This window comes from Sapajus apella, unplaced genomic scaffold (genome assembly GCF_009761245.1).
Source record: "Sapajus apella isolate SASKATOON/1434 unplaced genomic scaffold, GSC_monkey_1.0 scaffold64, whole genome shotgun sequence".
Classification (NCBI taxonomy): domain Eukaryota; kingdom Metazoa; phylum Chordata; class Mammalia; order Primates; family Cebidae; genus Sapajus; species Sapajus apella.
In genome coordinates this window covers 6,253,399-6,270,524 of record NW_022437004.1, presented here as the reverse complement: position 1 = coordinate 6,270,524, position 17,126 = coordinate 6,253,399, and the positions used below count along the sequence as shown (strand labels likewise).

The window sequence follows — 17,126 nt, the reverse complement described above, 5'->3', positions numbered from 1 at the left end:
CTAAAAATACAAAGGTTAGCCTGGCGTGGTGGTGATGCCTGCAACCCCAGCTACTTGGGAGGCTGAGGCATGAGAATCTCTTGAACCCAGGAGGCGGAGGCTGCAGTGAACCAAAATTGTGACATTACACTGCAGCCTGGGCAACAGAATGAGACTCTCTCAAAAAAAACAAAGTAAAACAAAAAAGCCCCAACAACTCAGAAAGCAACAAGTCTGGGACAGGTGGATTTTAATATGAAAAAGAGGGGTAGTAAGTATAGGTCTGACTAAATTTAATCCAAATTTCCTGATCTTTTTCCCTTTCAACAATTACCAGTGCCTTATTACAGAGAATTTTAAACATGTATTTAACTAAGAAGCTGGTCAATGATGGCAAGCCAGAAGATCAATGGTCAGAAACTCCCCTGCTTTCTTTTTTTTTTTTTTTTTTTACCATTGTGGCAACCCTTAAGGAGGATCCTGGAAACAGTAAAAAACACTGCTTTAGATGTTCTAGATTCATCCCGACACCACCATGTCGAAGGTTTCTTTTAAGATCACGCTGACGTCGGATCCGCGGCTGCCGTACAAAGTACTCAGTGTTCCTGAAAGTACACCTTTCACAGCAGTCTTAAAGTTTGCAGCAGAAGAATTTAAAGTTCCTGCTGCAACAAGTGCAATTATTACCAATGATGGAATAGGAATAAATCCTGCACAGACTGCTGGAAATGTTTTTCTAAAACATGGTTCAGAACTGCGGATTATTCCTAGAGATCGTGTTGGAAGTTGTTAATATCTGCTACTTGGAACATACAATTGCCTTTCAGAATAAATATTGGTATTTTTTGTTGTTGTAAAAAAAAAAAAAAAAAACACTGCTTTAATATATTCTATAAATACCATGCACTTAAATAGAAGCTTGTAAGTCTTCAACAATCATTGTTTTTAAGCACAAAAAAAAAAAAAAAAAAAAAAAAAAAAGATTATGAGATAAATACACATGGGTCTTCAAGGTCAGATTCTCTTGTAACAATCCCAAGCTATTAACTGTGAGAGTTAGTTGTAATTTAAGAGAGTTAACTTGTAATTTAAGCACATTTTAAATAGCTTAACAAATCTTTGTCCAGTGAAGCATTCCTAGAGGAGTTGCCATACCTCTAGGTTAATCTGAAAGGTTCTCAGCTGTATGTGCAATATGAATTTATGCTCCAAATTACCAAATCCAGATTCTACTTTTCACTATTCCATTGATTTTTTTTTCAGTTTGTATGCAGATTCTGCCAAGCAGGTGGTCTGCCAAGCAGGTGGTCTGTAGCTCGAAATTGACAACACCTACCAGCTGTTAAGTTTACACATTGCTCCAATTTAAATGCTTAATTGCTCTCACTGCACTCAATTTACAGCTCATAAACCACTCCCAGATGGCCCCCAAACCTCTTTGCCAATGATAGATTCTAAAGTTAAATGAACCGTAGTGTCCCTAGGTAGAAAATCACATATCTGAATAATCTTACACTCTTTGAATGTTTATAATTATTTTTTAGAAAAAAATTAACATCTGAGGGTTTTCTTTTTTATTTTATGTTTATTTTTAATTTTTTGAGACAGGGTCTTGCGCTCTTGGCCAGGCTGGAGTGCGGTGCTGCAACCATTGCTCACTGCAGCCTCAGCCTCCGGGTCTCAAGCAATCCTCCTGTCTCAGCCTCTCAAGTAGCTGGGACCACAGGTGTGTGCTACCACACTTGGCTAATTTTTTACTTCTTTGTAGAGATAGGGTCTCACTATGTTGCCCAGCCTGGCCTTGAATTCCTGGGCTCAAGTGATCCTCCCGCCTCGGCTTCCCAAAGTACTGGAATTACAGGTGTAAGCCACCTTGCCCAGCCTGAGCGTTTTATTTAAGTTAGCTTTGGAGAGAAATAAAAGGTTCAACAACTGTCATATCTTCTACTAGTCCCTTAACATACTTGTCTTTGAAACTGGAACCTAAGGTTGTTACCTACCCTTATATTTGTATAGCGTCCTGGATGACAGGGAGGATAAAGGAAATATTAAATATTTTGTGGACAATGACTATATCATTACACACTGTCCCAATGTCAATGGTATCTAACTAAGATAAAGAATATAGGTACTGTAAATGTGGTAGTCTGGTGGGAGAGCCTGTGAAGGCTCTTCTACTGTCTGCCTGCCCCCTTACCTGGGAAGCTGAATGGTGATTTTGAAAGAGCTCATCTCATTCAACTCTCTCTTTTCATAGATGAGGACATGGAGTCCCAGAAAGCTCAAGTGGATTGCCTAGCCGGTGAGTGAGGCGGGGCAGGACCAGGATCTCAACTCACGGCCTCTTTAGAAAGCATTTTAACCACTTGATTACCCCAGGGTATCCCAGTTTGTTACCATCAGCATTAGAAAGGAGAAAAGGCAGAATTCAAGTAAGTCTTTCTTAAACCTCTACAAGATACAGAAATAAATTTTTATTCAACCAATGACGTATACCCAGGTGCTTTCTGCTTTAAGCCAAACTGTATATGAAAATAGAGATTTACACGAGGCTAAATTACAGAGTTCTTCTTAATTAAAAAGATTCATTGTTGGATTTCCTTAAATATCTAGTACTCCTAGTGAATTTTTAAGTTCACTTATGCCAGCCTCAAAACACACTTATTACATAAATTAAGGTATTTATGCATTTTAATTGATTAGTAAGTATTTACAAAGTACCTAACACTATGCCAGGTGCCATGCAATTTTTAAAAATAATGAGTTCACTATAAGCCATGTTTCCTGCTAACAGAAAGTTTACATCCCCGTGTGGGCACAAGACAAATGAAACAACTCGAAAAAACAAAACACTATATAATGAAGTGTTAAATTGTACAATATGAAAGGCCATGTATAATAAAGGAAAAAAAGACAAGTAAAACACTTTACAAAATTCAGACATCTCTGAATTCATTTTATTTGTATGTTTTTCTTTTTATTCATGGGCCAGCAAACAGAAACAGGTTAAGGGCAATATAGATGAGAACTGTCCTTTACTCTCGTTGAAATACAGTCATTAGAAAGGTTTCTAAGCTTTGACTCCTCCTAGTGGTAACTGTCCAACTGCACTTAATGTTCTCTAACAATTTTTGTTGCCAAAAAACGGTGGGGAAAACTTTAATTTAAATCTACTTTTCGAAGTTTTCTTTACATAAGAGAGGCTGAATGGTGTAGTGGTCAAGCACATAATCTCTGGGCTAGACTGTGTCAGTCCAAACATCAGCTTTACCACTTACTAGCTATTTGAGCCTGGGCAAGTGTTCCCTCTCTGTGAAATGGGAATAACAGTAGTACTTTCTTAATGACATTACAATGAGAATCAACTCAGTGAATACTTGAAAAGCAATTAGAATAGTGCATATCACATAGTAACCATAATATAAATGTTTGCTAAATAAATTAGAAAAAATCACAACAAAGACTATTCTTATATTTAGGTTATACTGACGATAATTTACATTTTTGCTAACTTGGGAAAATTATTTAACTTCTCTGGGCCTTGGGTCATTTAATAATGAACAATTGGCCAGGTGCTGTAGCTCACACCTGTAATCCTACCACCTTGGGAGGCCAAAGTGGAAGAATCTCTTGAGCCCAGGAGTTTGCCACCAGCCTAGGCAACATGGTGAAACTCCATCTCTACCAAAAAAGTACTAAAATTAGCAGGTGTGATGGCGTGCACCTGTAGTCCCAGCTACCCTGGAGGCTGAAGTACAAGGATGGCTTGAGCCCAGGAGGCAGAGGTTGAATTGAGCTGAGATCTCAACACTGCCCTGCAGCCTGGGCCACAGAGCCAGACCCTGTTTCAAAATAGTAATAGCAATAATAATAAAACAACTATGTGTCAGTAACTTTTTCAAAATAGATTTTCTTTTCTTTTTATTTTAAAAAATATTTTATAGAGATAGGGTCTCACTGTATTGGCCAGGCTGGTCTCAAAATCTTGGCCTCAAGCAAATCTCCCACCTCAGCCTCCCAAAGTGCTGGGATTACAGGTGTGAGCCACTATGACTGGTCAGATTTTATTTTCCAGAACAGTTTTAGATTTACAGAAAAATTGAGTTTTGAGGAGTACTGGTCAAGTGTTTTCGAGAATGTTCTCCAATTGGAATTTGATGTTTTTCTTGTCTTAGATTGGGCTTATGAGGTCACAGGAGGAAGATCATAGAGACAAAATGCCATTTTCGTCACTTCACATCCCTACACATGCTATCATCATGATTTATGACTGCTGATGTTGACCTTCATCACTAGCTGAGGTGGTTTTTGTAAGGTTTCTCCACTGTAAAGTTATTCTTTTTCCTCTCTTTCCATAATCTTTGGAGGGAAGTCACTACATGCAGCCCACACATAAGGAGTGGATGCATGCTCCCTTCTTAGGGGGGCACAGTATCTACATAAATTATTTGGAATTCTTCCGTATGGACAATTTGTCTCTCCACACCCACACACACCCTTATTAATTTATTCAATTATGTATTTATAACATTACTAACTCATGGATGCTTGTTTTACACTTTAGGTCATAATTCAATATTACTTTTATTTTCATTTTTTTGCTCAAATTGTTTCCCCATTGGTCATCGGGAACTCTTTCAGTTGGCTCTTATGCCCTCTTTGACATAATCCAACAACATGATTTTTTTTCCTAGCACTTCCTTACTTTTTGGCACTACAACATGCTCTAGGCACATCTTGTGTCTTTCTTGCCCCAGTTCTAGAATCAGTTCTGTCTCCAAAAAGCCCTTAGATCCTTTTATTAGACAATGGTATTAGGAACCAAGATCTGGATGGTAGGTGTCTGTGTGCTAGAGAATATGCTAGGTCTTTTAGGACTTCTCAGCTAACAGATCAAATAAATATATGGGTGTGTACTAACCAGTGCATATGCATCTATCTATAAAAATTTTTATATGGGTCGAGTGCAGTAGCTCATACATGGAATTCCAGCTACTCAGAAGGTTGAGGCAGGAGGATCGCTTGAGGCAGGAGTTTGAGACCAGCCTGGACAACATAGAGAGACCCATCTCTAAAAAATTAAAAATAAATTAGCTGGATGTGGTGGTGCATGCCTGCCTGTAATCCCAGCTATTCAAGAGGCTAAGGCAAAAGTATCACTTGAACCCAATGTTTCAAGGCTGCAGTGAGCTATGATCACACCACTGCACTTCAGCCAGGCCAACAGAGTAAGACTCTGTCTCTTAAAAAAAAAAAAAAATATATATATATATATATATAAAGTTAAATATGAGTTCTTACTAACGTGTCCAACTTTAATCCATTACTATGTGGATCATTCTAGCTTTTTCTCCTTACTTATCTGTACATTCCCACTCCAACATTGAGAAACCTGGCTCCCACAATCTGCCATCTATTTACACAATTGTTTCATTCCAGGACACATGCATAGCGGTAGCAGAATTGTTAACTCACGCCCTCAAATGAAACAACTTTATCAACTGAAGCAGCATTCTTTTTTAAATTTATTTTTATTTCAATAGCTTTAGAGGTACAGGTGGTTTTTGGTTACACGGATAAATTGTGTAGTGGTGAAATCTGGGCTTTTTGTATATGCATCACCTGAATAGTGTGTAGTGCACCCAACAGGTGACTTTTTCTCTCCCCTCTCCTACCCTCCCCACTTCTGAGTCTCCAGTGTCCATTATACCACTCTGTATGCCTTTGCATATCCATAACTTAGCTTCCACTTATAAGTAAGAACATATGGTGTTTGGTTTTCTATTTTTGAGTTACTTCACTTAGAATAACAGCCTTCAGTTCCATCCAAGTTGCTGCAAAATACATTATCTTGTTCTTTTTATGGCTGAGTAGTATTTCATGGCATATGTATATTACGTTTTCTTTATCCACTCATCTGTTGATGGGCACTTAGTTTGATTCCATATCTTTGTAATTGTGAATTGTTTTGCAATAAATATATCCATGCAGGTGTCTTTTTTTTTTTTTTTTTTTTTTTTTTTTGACAGACTCTTGCTCTGTCGCCCAGGCTGGAGTGTAGCGGTGTGATCTCAGCTCACTGCAACCTCCGCCTCCTGGATTCAAGCAATTCTGCCCCACTCAGCCTCCTGAGTAGCTGGGATTATAGGTGTGCACCACTACACACAGCTAAATGTTGTATTTTTCACAGCGAGGGGGTTTCACCATGTTGGCCAGGCTAGTCTTGAACTCCTGACCTCAGATGATACACCTGCCTTGATTTCCCAAAGTGCTGGGATTACAGGCGTGAGCCACTGTGCCCAGCCACATGTCTTTATATATAATGACTTCTTTTCCTTTCGGTAGATACCTAGTAGTAGGATTACTGGATCAAATGATAGATTTACTTTGAGTTCTTTGATAAATCTCCATACTTTTTTCCATAGAAGTTGTATTTACATTTCCACCAACAATGTACAAGGATTCCCTTTTCACCACATCTGCGCCAACATCTATTATTTTTCGACTTTTTCAAATGGCCATTCTGACTGGAGTAAGGTGGTATCTCATTGCAGTTTTAATTTGTATTTGCCTAATGATTAGTGATGTTGAGTATTTTTCATATGTTTGATCTTTTGTATATCTTTTCTGAGAAACGTCTATTCATATCATTTTCCCTGTTTTTAATGGGATTATTTGTTTTATTTTTGCTGATTTGTTTGAGTTCCTTATAGATTTTGGATATTAGTCCTTTGTCAGATGTATAGTTCACAAACATTTTCTCTTTCTAAAGGTTGCCTTTTTACTCTGTTGATTATTTATTTTGCTCTACAGAAACTTTGTGGTTTAATTAAGTCCTATTTATTTATTTTTATTGTATTTTTAAAGAAGTGTTCTTACATACTTTTAGTATGTAATTTCTTTTGCCTTTAGTCTTAAAGATTCCACTTATTTCCAAAGTAATTTTAGGTCAGTATGTGATCCCCTACTTCCTTCAGTGAGGTCGTTTCATACATTTTTAATACAGTTCGATTTTACTGCCATGGTCTGCTTCCCTTCCTGGAACCCTCCTACCTCCTAAATGACTTTACGTAATCTGCATACATTATGGTTCACTCTTTGTGTTGTACAGTACTATGGATTTTGACAAATGCATAATGTCATGTTTCCACCATTACAATATCATACCAAATAGTTTCACCTCCCTAAATATCTCCTGTACTTCATCTTCAAAATTAACCCCCATTCTGAACCCCTGGAAATTGCTAAAGATTTATCGTCCCTACAGTTTTGCCTTTTCCAGAATGTCATATAATTGGAATTGTGCAATGTATAGCCATTTCAGACTGGGTCCTTTCATTAAGAAATATAAATTGAAGTTTCCTCCATATCATTTCATAGGTTGGTAGCTCATTTCTTTGTCTGTTTTTTTCTTTTTTGAGACGGAGTCTTCCTCTGTCACTGAGGCTGTGGTGCAGTGGCGCAATCTCGGCTCACCACAACCTCCACCTCCCAGGTTTCAAGTGATTCTCCTGCCTCAGCCTCCTGCGTATCAGGGATTACAGGCATGCACCACCACACCTGGCTAATTTTTGTATTTTTTAGTAGAGACGGGGTTTTGCCATGTTGGCCAGGCTGGTCTCAAACTCCTGATCTCAGGTGATCCCCAGGCCTCGGCCTCCCAAAGTACCGGGATTACAGGCGTAAGCCACCATGCCTGGCCGATAGCTCATTTCTTTTTATCTCTGCATAATATCCCACTAGATGAATGTACAATTTATCCAGTCAAACAATATTTTAATAATTGAAAAGGTAAAGCTGAAGAAGAAATTATCTTTATTCTGGAGAAGCTCAGTCATTGGCGTTGGTGGCACATAACTAAAAGATAGAATGATAAGAGGCATATTACATTACATTTAAAGTGCTGTGGGCACCCATAGAAGACAATGGGTGTCTACATGGGAATGTGATGAGGTATAGGTACAGAGAAAAGTTGGCATTTGTCTTGGGCCTTGAAGAAAAAGTAGGTGTTTGGGGGTGAGGTGGGAAGGGAAGAAGAAGGTGAGTGGAGAAAAGGAACTTGCGGACAAATATTGCCAGAAGGTGAGAGAGACTGTGTCAGGTCCCAGGTAACAGTGCATTTTCCCTCATCTGCATATGTGACCCCAGAGTTGGGTTTGCAGATGAGGAGGAAGGGGCTTTGTGGTGCCCTTTCGCTCTGATAATAACAGTAACTCTCACTTATAGAGCAACCTACTACCATATGTCAGAACCAGTGCTGGGCACTTCACAAACATTTTTTCTCGTAATTCTTCATGTTACACATGTGCATGTGTAACACACATACCTACAAAGCTGCAGAAGGACTCTATCATTCTTCCTGTTGGAAGCTGATACTCCAAATGGAGTTGCTGTTCACTTGCGTGAGATGACTAAAGAGTTGCTGTCTCACATGCCCCTTGACTCTGGCTGAAAACAGCCGCTTTCAGCCATTTCTCACTCCAGCTCCTCTTCTCAAGATCCCAAAGCTTTAGAAAAGCTGTGACATTATCACTTACTGCATTCCCCAGCAACCTCCTCTTTTTCAATCAGGAATCAGGTCTCCAGCACACCAAATTTTTGGGGGGTGTGGGGGATGGGGAAGACAGAGTCTACTTCTGTCACACAGGCTGGAGTGCAGTGGCACAATCTTGTCCCACTGCAACCTCTGCCTCTCGGGTTTAAGCGATTCTCCTGCCTCAGCCTCCTGAGTAGCTGGGATTACAGGCACATGGCACCACCCTGGCTAATTTCTGTATTTTTAGTAAAGACAGGGTTTCACCACCTTGGTCAGGTTGGTCTGGAATTCCTGACCTCGTGATCCGCCCACCTCACCCTCTTAAAGTGCTGGGATTACAGGTGTGAGCCACCTCTCCCAGCCCACATTTTTTTCCCCCTACCTCTATGACTCTTTGCTTACCTACACAATTCCAGGAATAAGTGATGATAGGAATCTGGAATAGTATGGGAGAGCACCAAGCTTTTCTTTTGTGAAAGTAATAAAATGAAGTCAACTTTCTCTTTACTCTGCCCAATGGAGGTTTTCTAAAGAACGTCAAGGCCATTCTGCTAATCTGCAATTAGACTGCCTATTTCGTACTCAAAGAGTTGAGAACTGAGCTTTTCTCCCTCATGTTGACTCTGTAATATGCAGCAAGGCCTTGGGATTGGACCAACACTCCATGGAGGCCATTAGAACAGCACTGCTAAGAAATAAAAGAGTTACAAGAATGTGGAAACTGGAAAAAGAGAAGCCTCAATTCCACTCTCTTTGGTCATCATGACTCTTGGCACTGTAAGATGACTTGTCAATTTGTACCAAAACCAAATGACAAGTTTGGGATCATCTTTGATGAAGACTTGGCCAACCCTATTGACTCTGCAGATCTTTGTCATATTTCAACTAATGCAATCCTCTAGAGAATGTGTACTGAGAGACACATCACATAGCTAAAAATAAAGCAGCAGTTAATTTGACACCCACTACTAGATAATAAAAATAGAACCACCAAGTGACTCATAATTATTATTTCCAACATTTCGAAAACTGGTAATTGAGTTTTCTGTATGCATTTCCTGAGAGGCAAACTCTTCCAAAAATTAAACTCAAATTTGTTCTAGAATCTGACGAACTATATACTCACAATTGCACAAATATAAACACGAGTCCTCTTCCTAATGTGGTTTGCTAATATTTAGTTTATAGTCATTATCATTGTATCATTATTGTAATTACACCTTCCCTTCCCCCTTTAGAAAAAAAGTTATTTTAGTCAAGTTTAACTAGAGGTAGTTGTGTATACTGTACAACTAATTCTGCTACCGTACCAAAGCATCCTGAGAGTAGGCATGTGTTTCAAGTGTCCTTGTACCCTCCATCCAGCAGCGGCTTTCAGTTGTCCTCTAACATTCGTGGTACTACATCCTCCGGTTTTTTGTTGTTGTTGTTATTGTAGAGGCAGAGCCTCTCTCTATCGCCAGGCTGGAGTGCAGTGGCGCCACCCGGGCTCACTGCAACTTCCGTTTTCCGGTTTCAAGCGATTCTCCTGCCTCAGGCTCCCGAGTAGCTGGGACTACAGGCACGCACCACCAGGCCCGGCTAATTTTTTGTACTTGTAGTAAAGACGGGGTTTCACCATGTTGACCAGGATGGTCTCAATCTCTTGACCTCGTGATCCGCCCGCCTCGGCCTCCCACAGTGCTGGGATTACAGGCGTGAGCCACCGCGCCTGGCCAATCCTCCAGTTTTTAAGTGGGTCACATGGACACTCAGAGTAAAAACCATGTTTCCGGCCGGGAGCGGTGACTCACGCCTGTAATCCCAGCACTTTCGGAGGCTGAGGCGGGTAGATCACTTGAGGTCAGGAGTTTGAGACAGCCTGGCCAATGTGGTGAAACCCTGTCTTTACAAAATTTAGCCGGGCGTGATGGTGCACACCTGTCATCCCAGATACTGGGGAGGCTGAGGCAAAAGAATCCCTTGAACCTGGGAGGAGGAAGTTGCAGTGAGCCAAGATCACATCATTGCACTCCAGATTGGGCAACAGGAGTGAAACTCCATTGAGTGAAACTTCCTCAGCCTGCCTTACAGACAGGTGTGGCCTGGTAACTAAATTCAGGCAAATGAGATGCAAGCATTAGTACTATATAGCAGTCTTCAAGAACCTTTCTTAATTTCGCTTTTTTCTCCATTCTTTCCTTCTTCCTGATGGCTTGGTGGTGGAGCTGATGGCTAGGGTTGAGCAGTTATCTTGGACGATGGAGTAATCTTAGAAGAGAACTCAGGCCCAGATCAACTTCATGGAACAAGACCACCACACCAGTTCTGGCCTGTCTCATTCTGGACTTCTACGTGGGATAAATTTCTATCTTGTTCAGGCAACTGTCACTTGCAATGAAACATAATTCTAGCTAGTAAACCCCACAATCTCTAGTTTATCCTAGCATGTCACTCAAGCAAAATATATAATAATAAATGTTTATTGAATAAATGTTGCAAATTTGGGCTTGGGGAAAGTACATTGTTTTTGTTAGCCCAGCTCATGAGGTGAAACAGGACAGCAGTGGGGTCATCCAAGGCCAGAAGGAAATGAAACCAAGAGACTCAAGCAACCAGGAGACCACCGACTATCAGGCAAATGAGGAAGGAATAGTCAAAGCTAATGCTCAAAGAAAGAAGATAGTACTCAGTCTGTGGAATCTGGGTAAGAGAAGTTTGGAAACATCCATCTCGTCCGTCTCTGGTCTGGAAGATAGTGAGCAAGTAGCTCAGAGTCCACAGTTAGCAGTTCTCAACTGGGGGCAATTTTGCTCTTCAGGGGACACTGGCAATATCTGGAGACATTTTTGGTTGTCACAACTGGTTGGGGAGGAGTGATGCTATGAGCATCTAGTGTATAGAGGCCGGGGATAATGCTAAAAATCTTACCATGCCCAGGACAACCCCCAAAGCAAAGAATTATCTGGCCTAAATGTTGATAGTTCTCAGGAAAAGAAACCCTGGTCTAGCTGACTGTGGTTGTACAGTTTGGGCCCCAAACTCCAGCTACTCTTGGAGTTCAGGTAAGAGGGAAGATGGGCCATTTAGCCAACCTGGATAACAGCTTGGAAATAGACAATCCAGACTTTTGTGTTCAGCATCATTAAGCAGACTTTGTGACTAAGCTGAGTACCTGCAAATTGCTCTCTGAATATTAAGTAACTTATGCCACAGAGTTCTTCCCACAAAACAAAGATAATTATGCCCTACCCCAGGCTAACAGAGACTGTGACAGGCTCACAAGCTATTAAGAAGAGTCTGAAATATAAAACAGGCATACACTGGGGTCCTAAGGTCTCAGAGAAGCTCCCTTGCATACCAAATGTAGGGAAAGGAGTAGAACTGACAAGAAGCTTCTCTTCTGATGTGAGTCCTAAATGTGGGAATCATCGGTCACCACATTCTCAAGACCAGGGCTTGTGTCGGAGAAGGTTCATGCCAGAGGAGGTTGAGAGGGCAGATCTATTATTGATTCTGCAGTTGACTTGCTGTTTGAACTGAAGTAGCCCTCTGACTTTTCCAGCACTGGTTTTCCTTATAGCATGAAAGTCAAAATTATCATTAGCTGGAGGGGAGGCCTGAGGGAAAGAGAGAGGAAGAGCAAGTTGATTGAGCTGCTTAGGCTGCTGAGCCCTATGTGCATAAATTAGTAAGCCTAAACCTCAGAATATCCCTAGTGGCTCGAGGATGACAGCATTATGGAAATAAAGCCCTTTTTATATTCCTTCATCCGTATTAGCATACATACATTTAATTCTCATATTTATGAGATACTAATAAATTTTTTCAAAAAAGCTTTTTTTTTTTTTGCCAAACTGAAATAAATGTTAATTGTATACTTATTATACACAAAGCACTATGCGTGGTGTTATGTGGTTTCTGCCCACGAAAGGCTTTCATTCCAGTAGAGAGGCAAAGATTCACACAAATAAACCACAATACAAGGTAGTAAGTCATAACGCCAAAAGTGAGACATAAATAAAGTGCTGTGGATTCACAGGGAGTGGAATACTTAATATGTTTGGAAGAGGTAGATTCAGTTATTCCTTATTTTGTTTAGAAAATATTTCTCGCACTTCTGCTATATCCCAGGCAGTCTGCTAAATGACAGAGTTTCAAAAATGAATGACACCAAGCCCTTAGCTGAATGGGGAAGAGAAAAGTGTATCAAGAGTGGCATTTGAGCAACATAATGTTGAAAGTTGTGCTAATGTCAGATTTTGGAATGGGAGTAGGTAGAAGGAAAGTATATTCCAGGCAAAGGAAAAAATAAGCAAAATCTCAAAGCAGCAAACCAGCTTGTATTTCATCAGCCTCCAGGTGGGGCTTCCCACTACTACCGAATCCCAATCCCCACCCACTCGCATCAGTTAATTTAGGAGGGGGCTTCTCCCTGAGCATGTTCTGTAATACAAATCCTCTGTGAGAAGGTTGGTTTGTTTACCAAAAGCACAATATTTCTCTTATTAGCAATTATCTAGGTTGTTTCTGATTGGAAACTGTAACTGAAATAATACCATGAACATCCCTATACATGTGTCTTTGTGTACTTATGTGAATATTTTCTACAGACTAAAGTTTTAAAATAGGGTTATAATAAACCAATTTCAAGGATGAGTCATCAAAGAACAGGATCTCAGATTCCCAGTGAGATGAAGGGTGTGTAAGAGAGCACTGAGTCCCCCTTCAGGGAAGATGGAAGGCTCTGAAGACAAATGTCACCTGCCTCCTAATTTTGTCTAGTGGAAGCTCTGCCTATAACCTCAAAACTGGGGTTTGCTTCCAGTCACAGTGGCTCCCACCTATAATTCCAGCACTTTAGGAGGCTGAGGCAGGAGGATTGCTCGAGGTCAGGAGTTTGAGATCAGTCTGGGCAACATAGCAAGAACCTGTCTGTATGTATATTAGCCAGGTGTGGTGGTGTGTGCCTGTAGTCCCAGCTACTTGGGAGGCTGAGGCGGGAAGATCACTTGAGCCCAGGAGTTCAAGGCTACAGTGAACTGTGATGGAGGCACTGCGCTCCAGCCTGGGTGACAGAGCAGGGAGATCTTATCTCTAAAAAACAAAAACAAAACTGAGTTTTGCCAAATAGGTCTGCCTTCTAGTGCTCTCTCTTGAGACTCATTTCTCTCTGGGTGTACTAAGCATTGCACTAACACTCCCCAACAGACAAGTGGAAGCAGCACCAATATTTTAAGATATACTATGGGTGAAAATCTTAACATTGAGAAATATATATCCATTAACCTTTTACCTATCATTGAAAAAAAGTGGGCCCTATTTTAACCTAGTTCTTGACAGTAAGTGCCTTGAAACCCCTGGGTCTGATGCAAGTGTCAGGTCCCTTGTCAAATTCTGCTTCTCTTGTTCTGCTTCGCTGAAGGGCATGAGCACTGAGCAGAGAAGGAGCAATGGGAGGTACCCCTGCTCAAAAATATCTCTCCCTTACAACCTACCAGGAGAGTCAACAAATCGCTCAATCCTTTTTCCTTTTTTAAAAAATTTACATACAATTTACATACCATAAAATTCACCATTTAAAAATGTAAGGTTCAGTGGTTTTTAAATATATTCGCAAGGTTGTTCAGCCATCACTATCTAATTCCAGAACATTATTACCCCCAAAAGAAATTCTGTACCCGGCCGGGCACGGTGGCTCATGCCTGTAATCCCAGCAATTTGGGAGGCTGAGGCAGGTGGATCACTTAAGGTCAGGTGTTCGAGACCAGCCTGGCCAACATGGCGAAATCCCATCTCTACTAAAAATACAAAAATTAGCCTGGCATGGCGACACATGCCTGTAGTCTCAGCTACTGGGGAGGCTGAAGAGGACAATCAGTTTAATCTGGGAGGTGGAGGTTGCAGTGAGCAGAGATTACACTGCTGCACTCCAGCCTGGGCAACAGAGCAAGACTCCATCTCAAAAAGAAGACAGTCCCTCTCTATCTCTCCTCCCCCATCCCCTAATCTTCTACTTTAGGTCTTTATGGATTTGCTTATACTGAAAATTTCATCTAAATGTAACCATACAAAACGTGGTCTTCTGTGACTGGCTTCTCTCAATAAGCACGATGTTTTCAAGGTTCTGCGCTATAGCATGTATCAGTGCTTTACTCCTTTTTATGGCGGACTAGAGATTGTATTGTATAAATAACCATGTTTTTAAATGCATTCATCTGTTGATGGGCATTTGGGTTGTTTCCACTTTTTGGCTATTATGAACCATACTGCTATGATCATTTGTGTATAATTTTTTTTTAGGTGAAAGAAGTTTTAATGAAGAATATGAAACGCTTTCTGAATGTGCATGTGATCCTTGTGCAGGGGCCATGCTAATCTCTGTATTGTTCTAATTTTATTAGGTTGGTGCAAATGTCATTGCGGTTTTTGCATTGTTGAAATTTGCTGTTTGATATTGGAATACATTCTTAAATAAATGTGGTTATGTTATACATCATTTTAATGCACATTTCTCACTCTTGTTTTTTGCTAATGGCTTATTACTTGCTGTTTATTTTATATTTAGACTATGCAAATGACGTTAGACAAAAAGAAAATTCGCATGATTTTCTTTTTTTTTTTTTTTTTTGAGACGGAGTTTCACTCATGTTACCCAGGCTGGAGTGCAATGGCGCGATCTCGGCTCACCGCAACCTCTGCCTCCTGGGTTCAGGCAATTCTCCTGCCTCAGCCTCCTGAGTAGCTGGGATTACAGGCACGCGCCACCATGCCCAGCTAATTTTTTGTATTTTTAGTAGAGACGGGCTTTCACCATATTGACCAGGATGGTCTTGATCTCTTGACTTCGTGATCCACCCGCCTCGGCCTCCCAAAGTGCTGGGATTACAGGCTTGAGCCACCGCGCCCGGCCTCGCATGATTTTCTTATTTGAGTTCAAAAATAGATCGTAAAGCAGGGGAGACAACTTGTAACATCAATGATGCAACTGGCCCAGGAACTGCTGACAAATGAACACACAGTGGAGTGATAGCTCAAGAAGTTTTGTGAAGGAGACAAGAGCCTTGTAGATGAGAAGCGTAGTGGTTGGCCATTGGAAGTTGATAATGACCAGTTGAGAGCAATCATCGAAGCTGGTCCTCTAACAACTGCAAGAGAAGTTGCTGAAGAACTCAATGTCAACCATTCTATGGTCATTCAGTATTTGAAGCAAACTGGAAAGCTGAAAAAGCTAAATAAGTGGGTCCTTCATGAGCTGAGCAAAAATAAAAATAAAAAAATCATTGTTTTTAAATGTCCTCTTCTCTTATTCTACGAAACAACAATGAACAATTTCTCGACTGGATTGTGACATGTGATGAAAAGTGGATTTTTTCTTTTCTTTCTTTCATTTTTTTTTTTTGAGAAGGAGTCTCACTCTGCTCAGGAGTACAATGGCACGATCTTGGCTCACTGCAAACTCCAGTTCCCGGGTTCAAGCAATTCTCCTGCCTCAGCCTCCTGAGTAGTTGGGATTACAGGTGCACACCACCATACCCAGCTAACTTTTGTATTTTTAGTAGAGACAGGGTTTCACCATGTTGGTCAGGCTGGTCTCAAATTCTTGACCTCGTGATCCACCCACCTCGGCCTCCCAAAGTGCTGGGATTACAGGAAAAGTGGATTTTATACGACAATCGGCAATGACCAGCTCAGTGACTGAACCAAGAAGAAGCTCCAAAGCCCTTCCCAAAGCCAAACTTGCACCAGAAAAAGGTCATGGTCACTGTTTGCTGGTCTGCGGACGGTCTGATCCACTACAGCTTTCTGAATCCCAAGGAAACCATTGTATCTGAGAAGTATACTCAGCAAATTGATGAGATGCAACATAAACTGCAACACCTGCAGCTGGCATTGGCCAACCAAAAGGGCCCAATTCTTATCCATGACAATCTCATCTTGTGCGACCTCACATGGTACAACCAATGCTTCAAAAGTTGAACAAATTGGGCTACAAAGTTTTGCCTCATCTGCAGTATTCACCTGATCTCTTGCGAACTGACTGCCACTTCTTCAAGCATCTCAACAACTTGTTGCGGAAAAAAATGCTTCCACAACCAGCAGGATGCAGAAAAATGTTTTCCAAGAGTTTATGGAATCCTGAAGCACGTATTTTTGTGCTACAGGAATAAACAAACTTATTTCTTGTTGACAAAAATATGTCGATTGTAATGGTTCCTATTTTGATGAAAAAGATTTGTTTATGGCGGGCGCAGCGGCTCACACCTGTAATCCCAGCACTTTGGGAGGCTGAAGCAGGTAGATCATGACATCAGGAGTTCAAGACCACCCTGGCCAAGATGGTGAAACACCATCTCTACTAAAATTACAAAAATTAGCCAGGCATGGTGGCGGGCACGTGTAATCCCAGGTACTCGGGAGGCTGAGCCAGAGAATTGCTCCAACCTAGGAGGTGCAGGTTGCAGTGAGTCGAGATCGTGCCAGTGCACTGCAGCCTGGGTAACAGGGCAAGACTCCATCTCAAAAAAAAAAAATGTATATATGTGTGTGTGTGTGTGTGTGTGTGTGTGTGTGTGTGTGTGTGTGTGTGTTTGAACTGAGTTATAATGATTTAAAATTCATGGTCTGAAGC

General features: G+C 40.9%; 1 protein-coding gene, 1 long non-coding RNA gene and 1 pseudogene across 2 annotated transcripts; 2 read left to right on the top strand and 1 right to left on the bottom strand.

Moving 5' to 3' along the window:
- The first annotated feature begins 487 nt into the window (after window positions 1–487).
- Window positions 488–840, top strand: LOC116529971 (ubiquitin-fold modifier 1). Its single transcript, XM_032247911.1, has one exon. The coding sequence runs from the start codon at window positions 515–517 to the stop codon at window positions 770–772; it is 258 nt and encodes an 85-aa protein (XP_032103802.1). The 5' UTR covers window positions 488–514; the 3' UTR covers window positions 773–840.
- Window positions 841–3,181: 2,341 nt separating this feature from the next.
- LOC116529970 lies at window positions 3,182–16,415 on the top strand. Its single transcript, XR_004259765.1, has 3 exons — window positions 3,182–3,191; window positions 13,533–13,538; window positions 16,203–16,415. It is a non-coding gene; the product is annotated as an uncharacterized LOC116529970 (long non-coding RNA).
- Window positions 14,816–14,914, bottom strand: LOC116530062 (annotated as a pseudogene).
- Window positions 16,416–17,126: the final 711 nt, after the last annotated feature.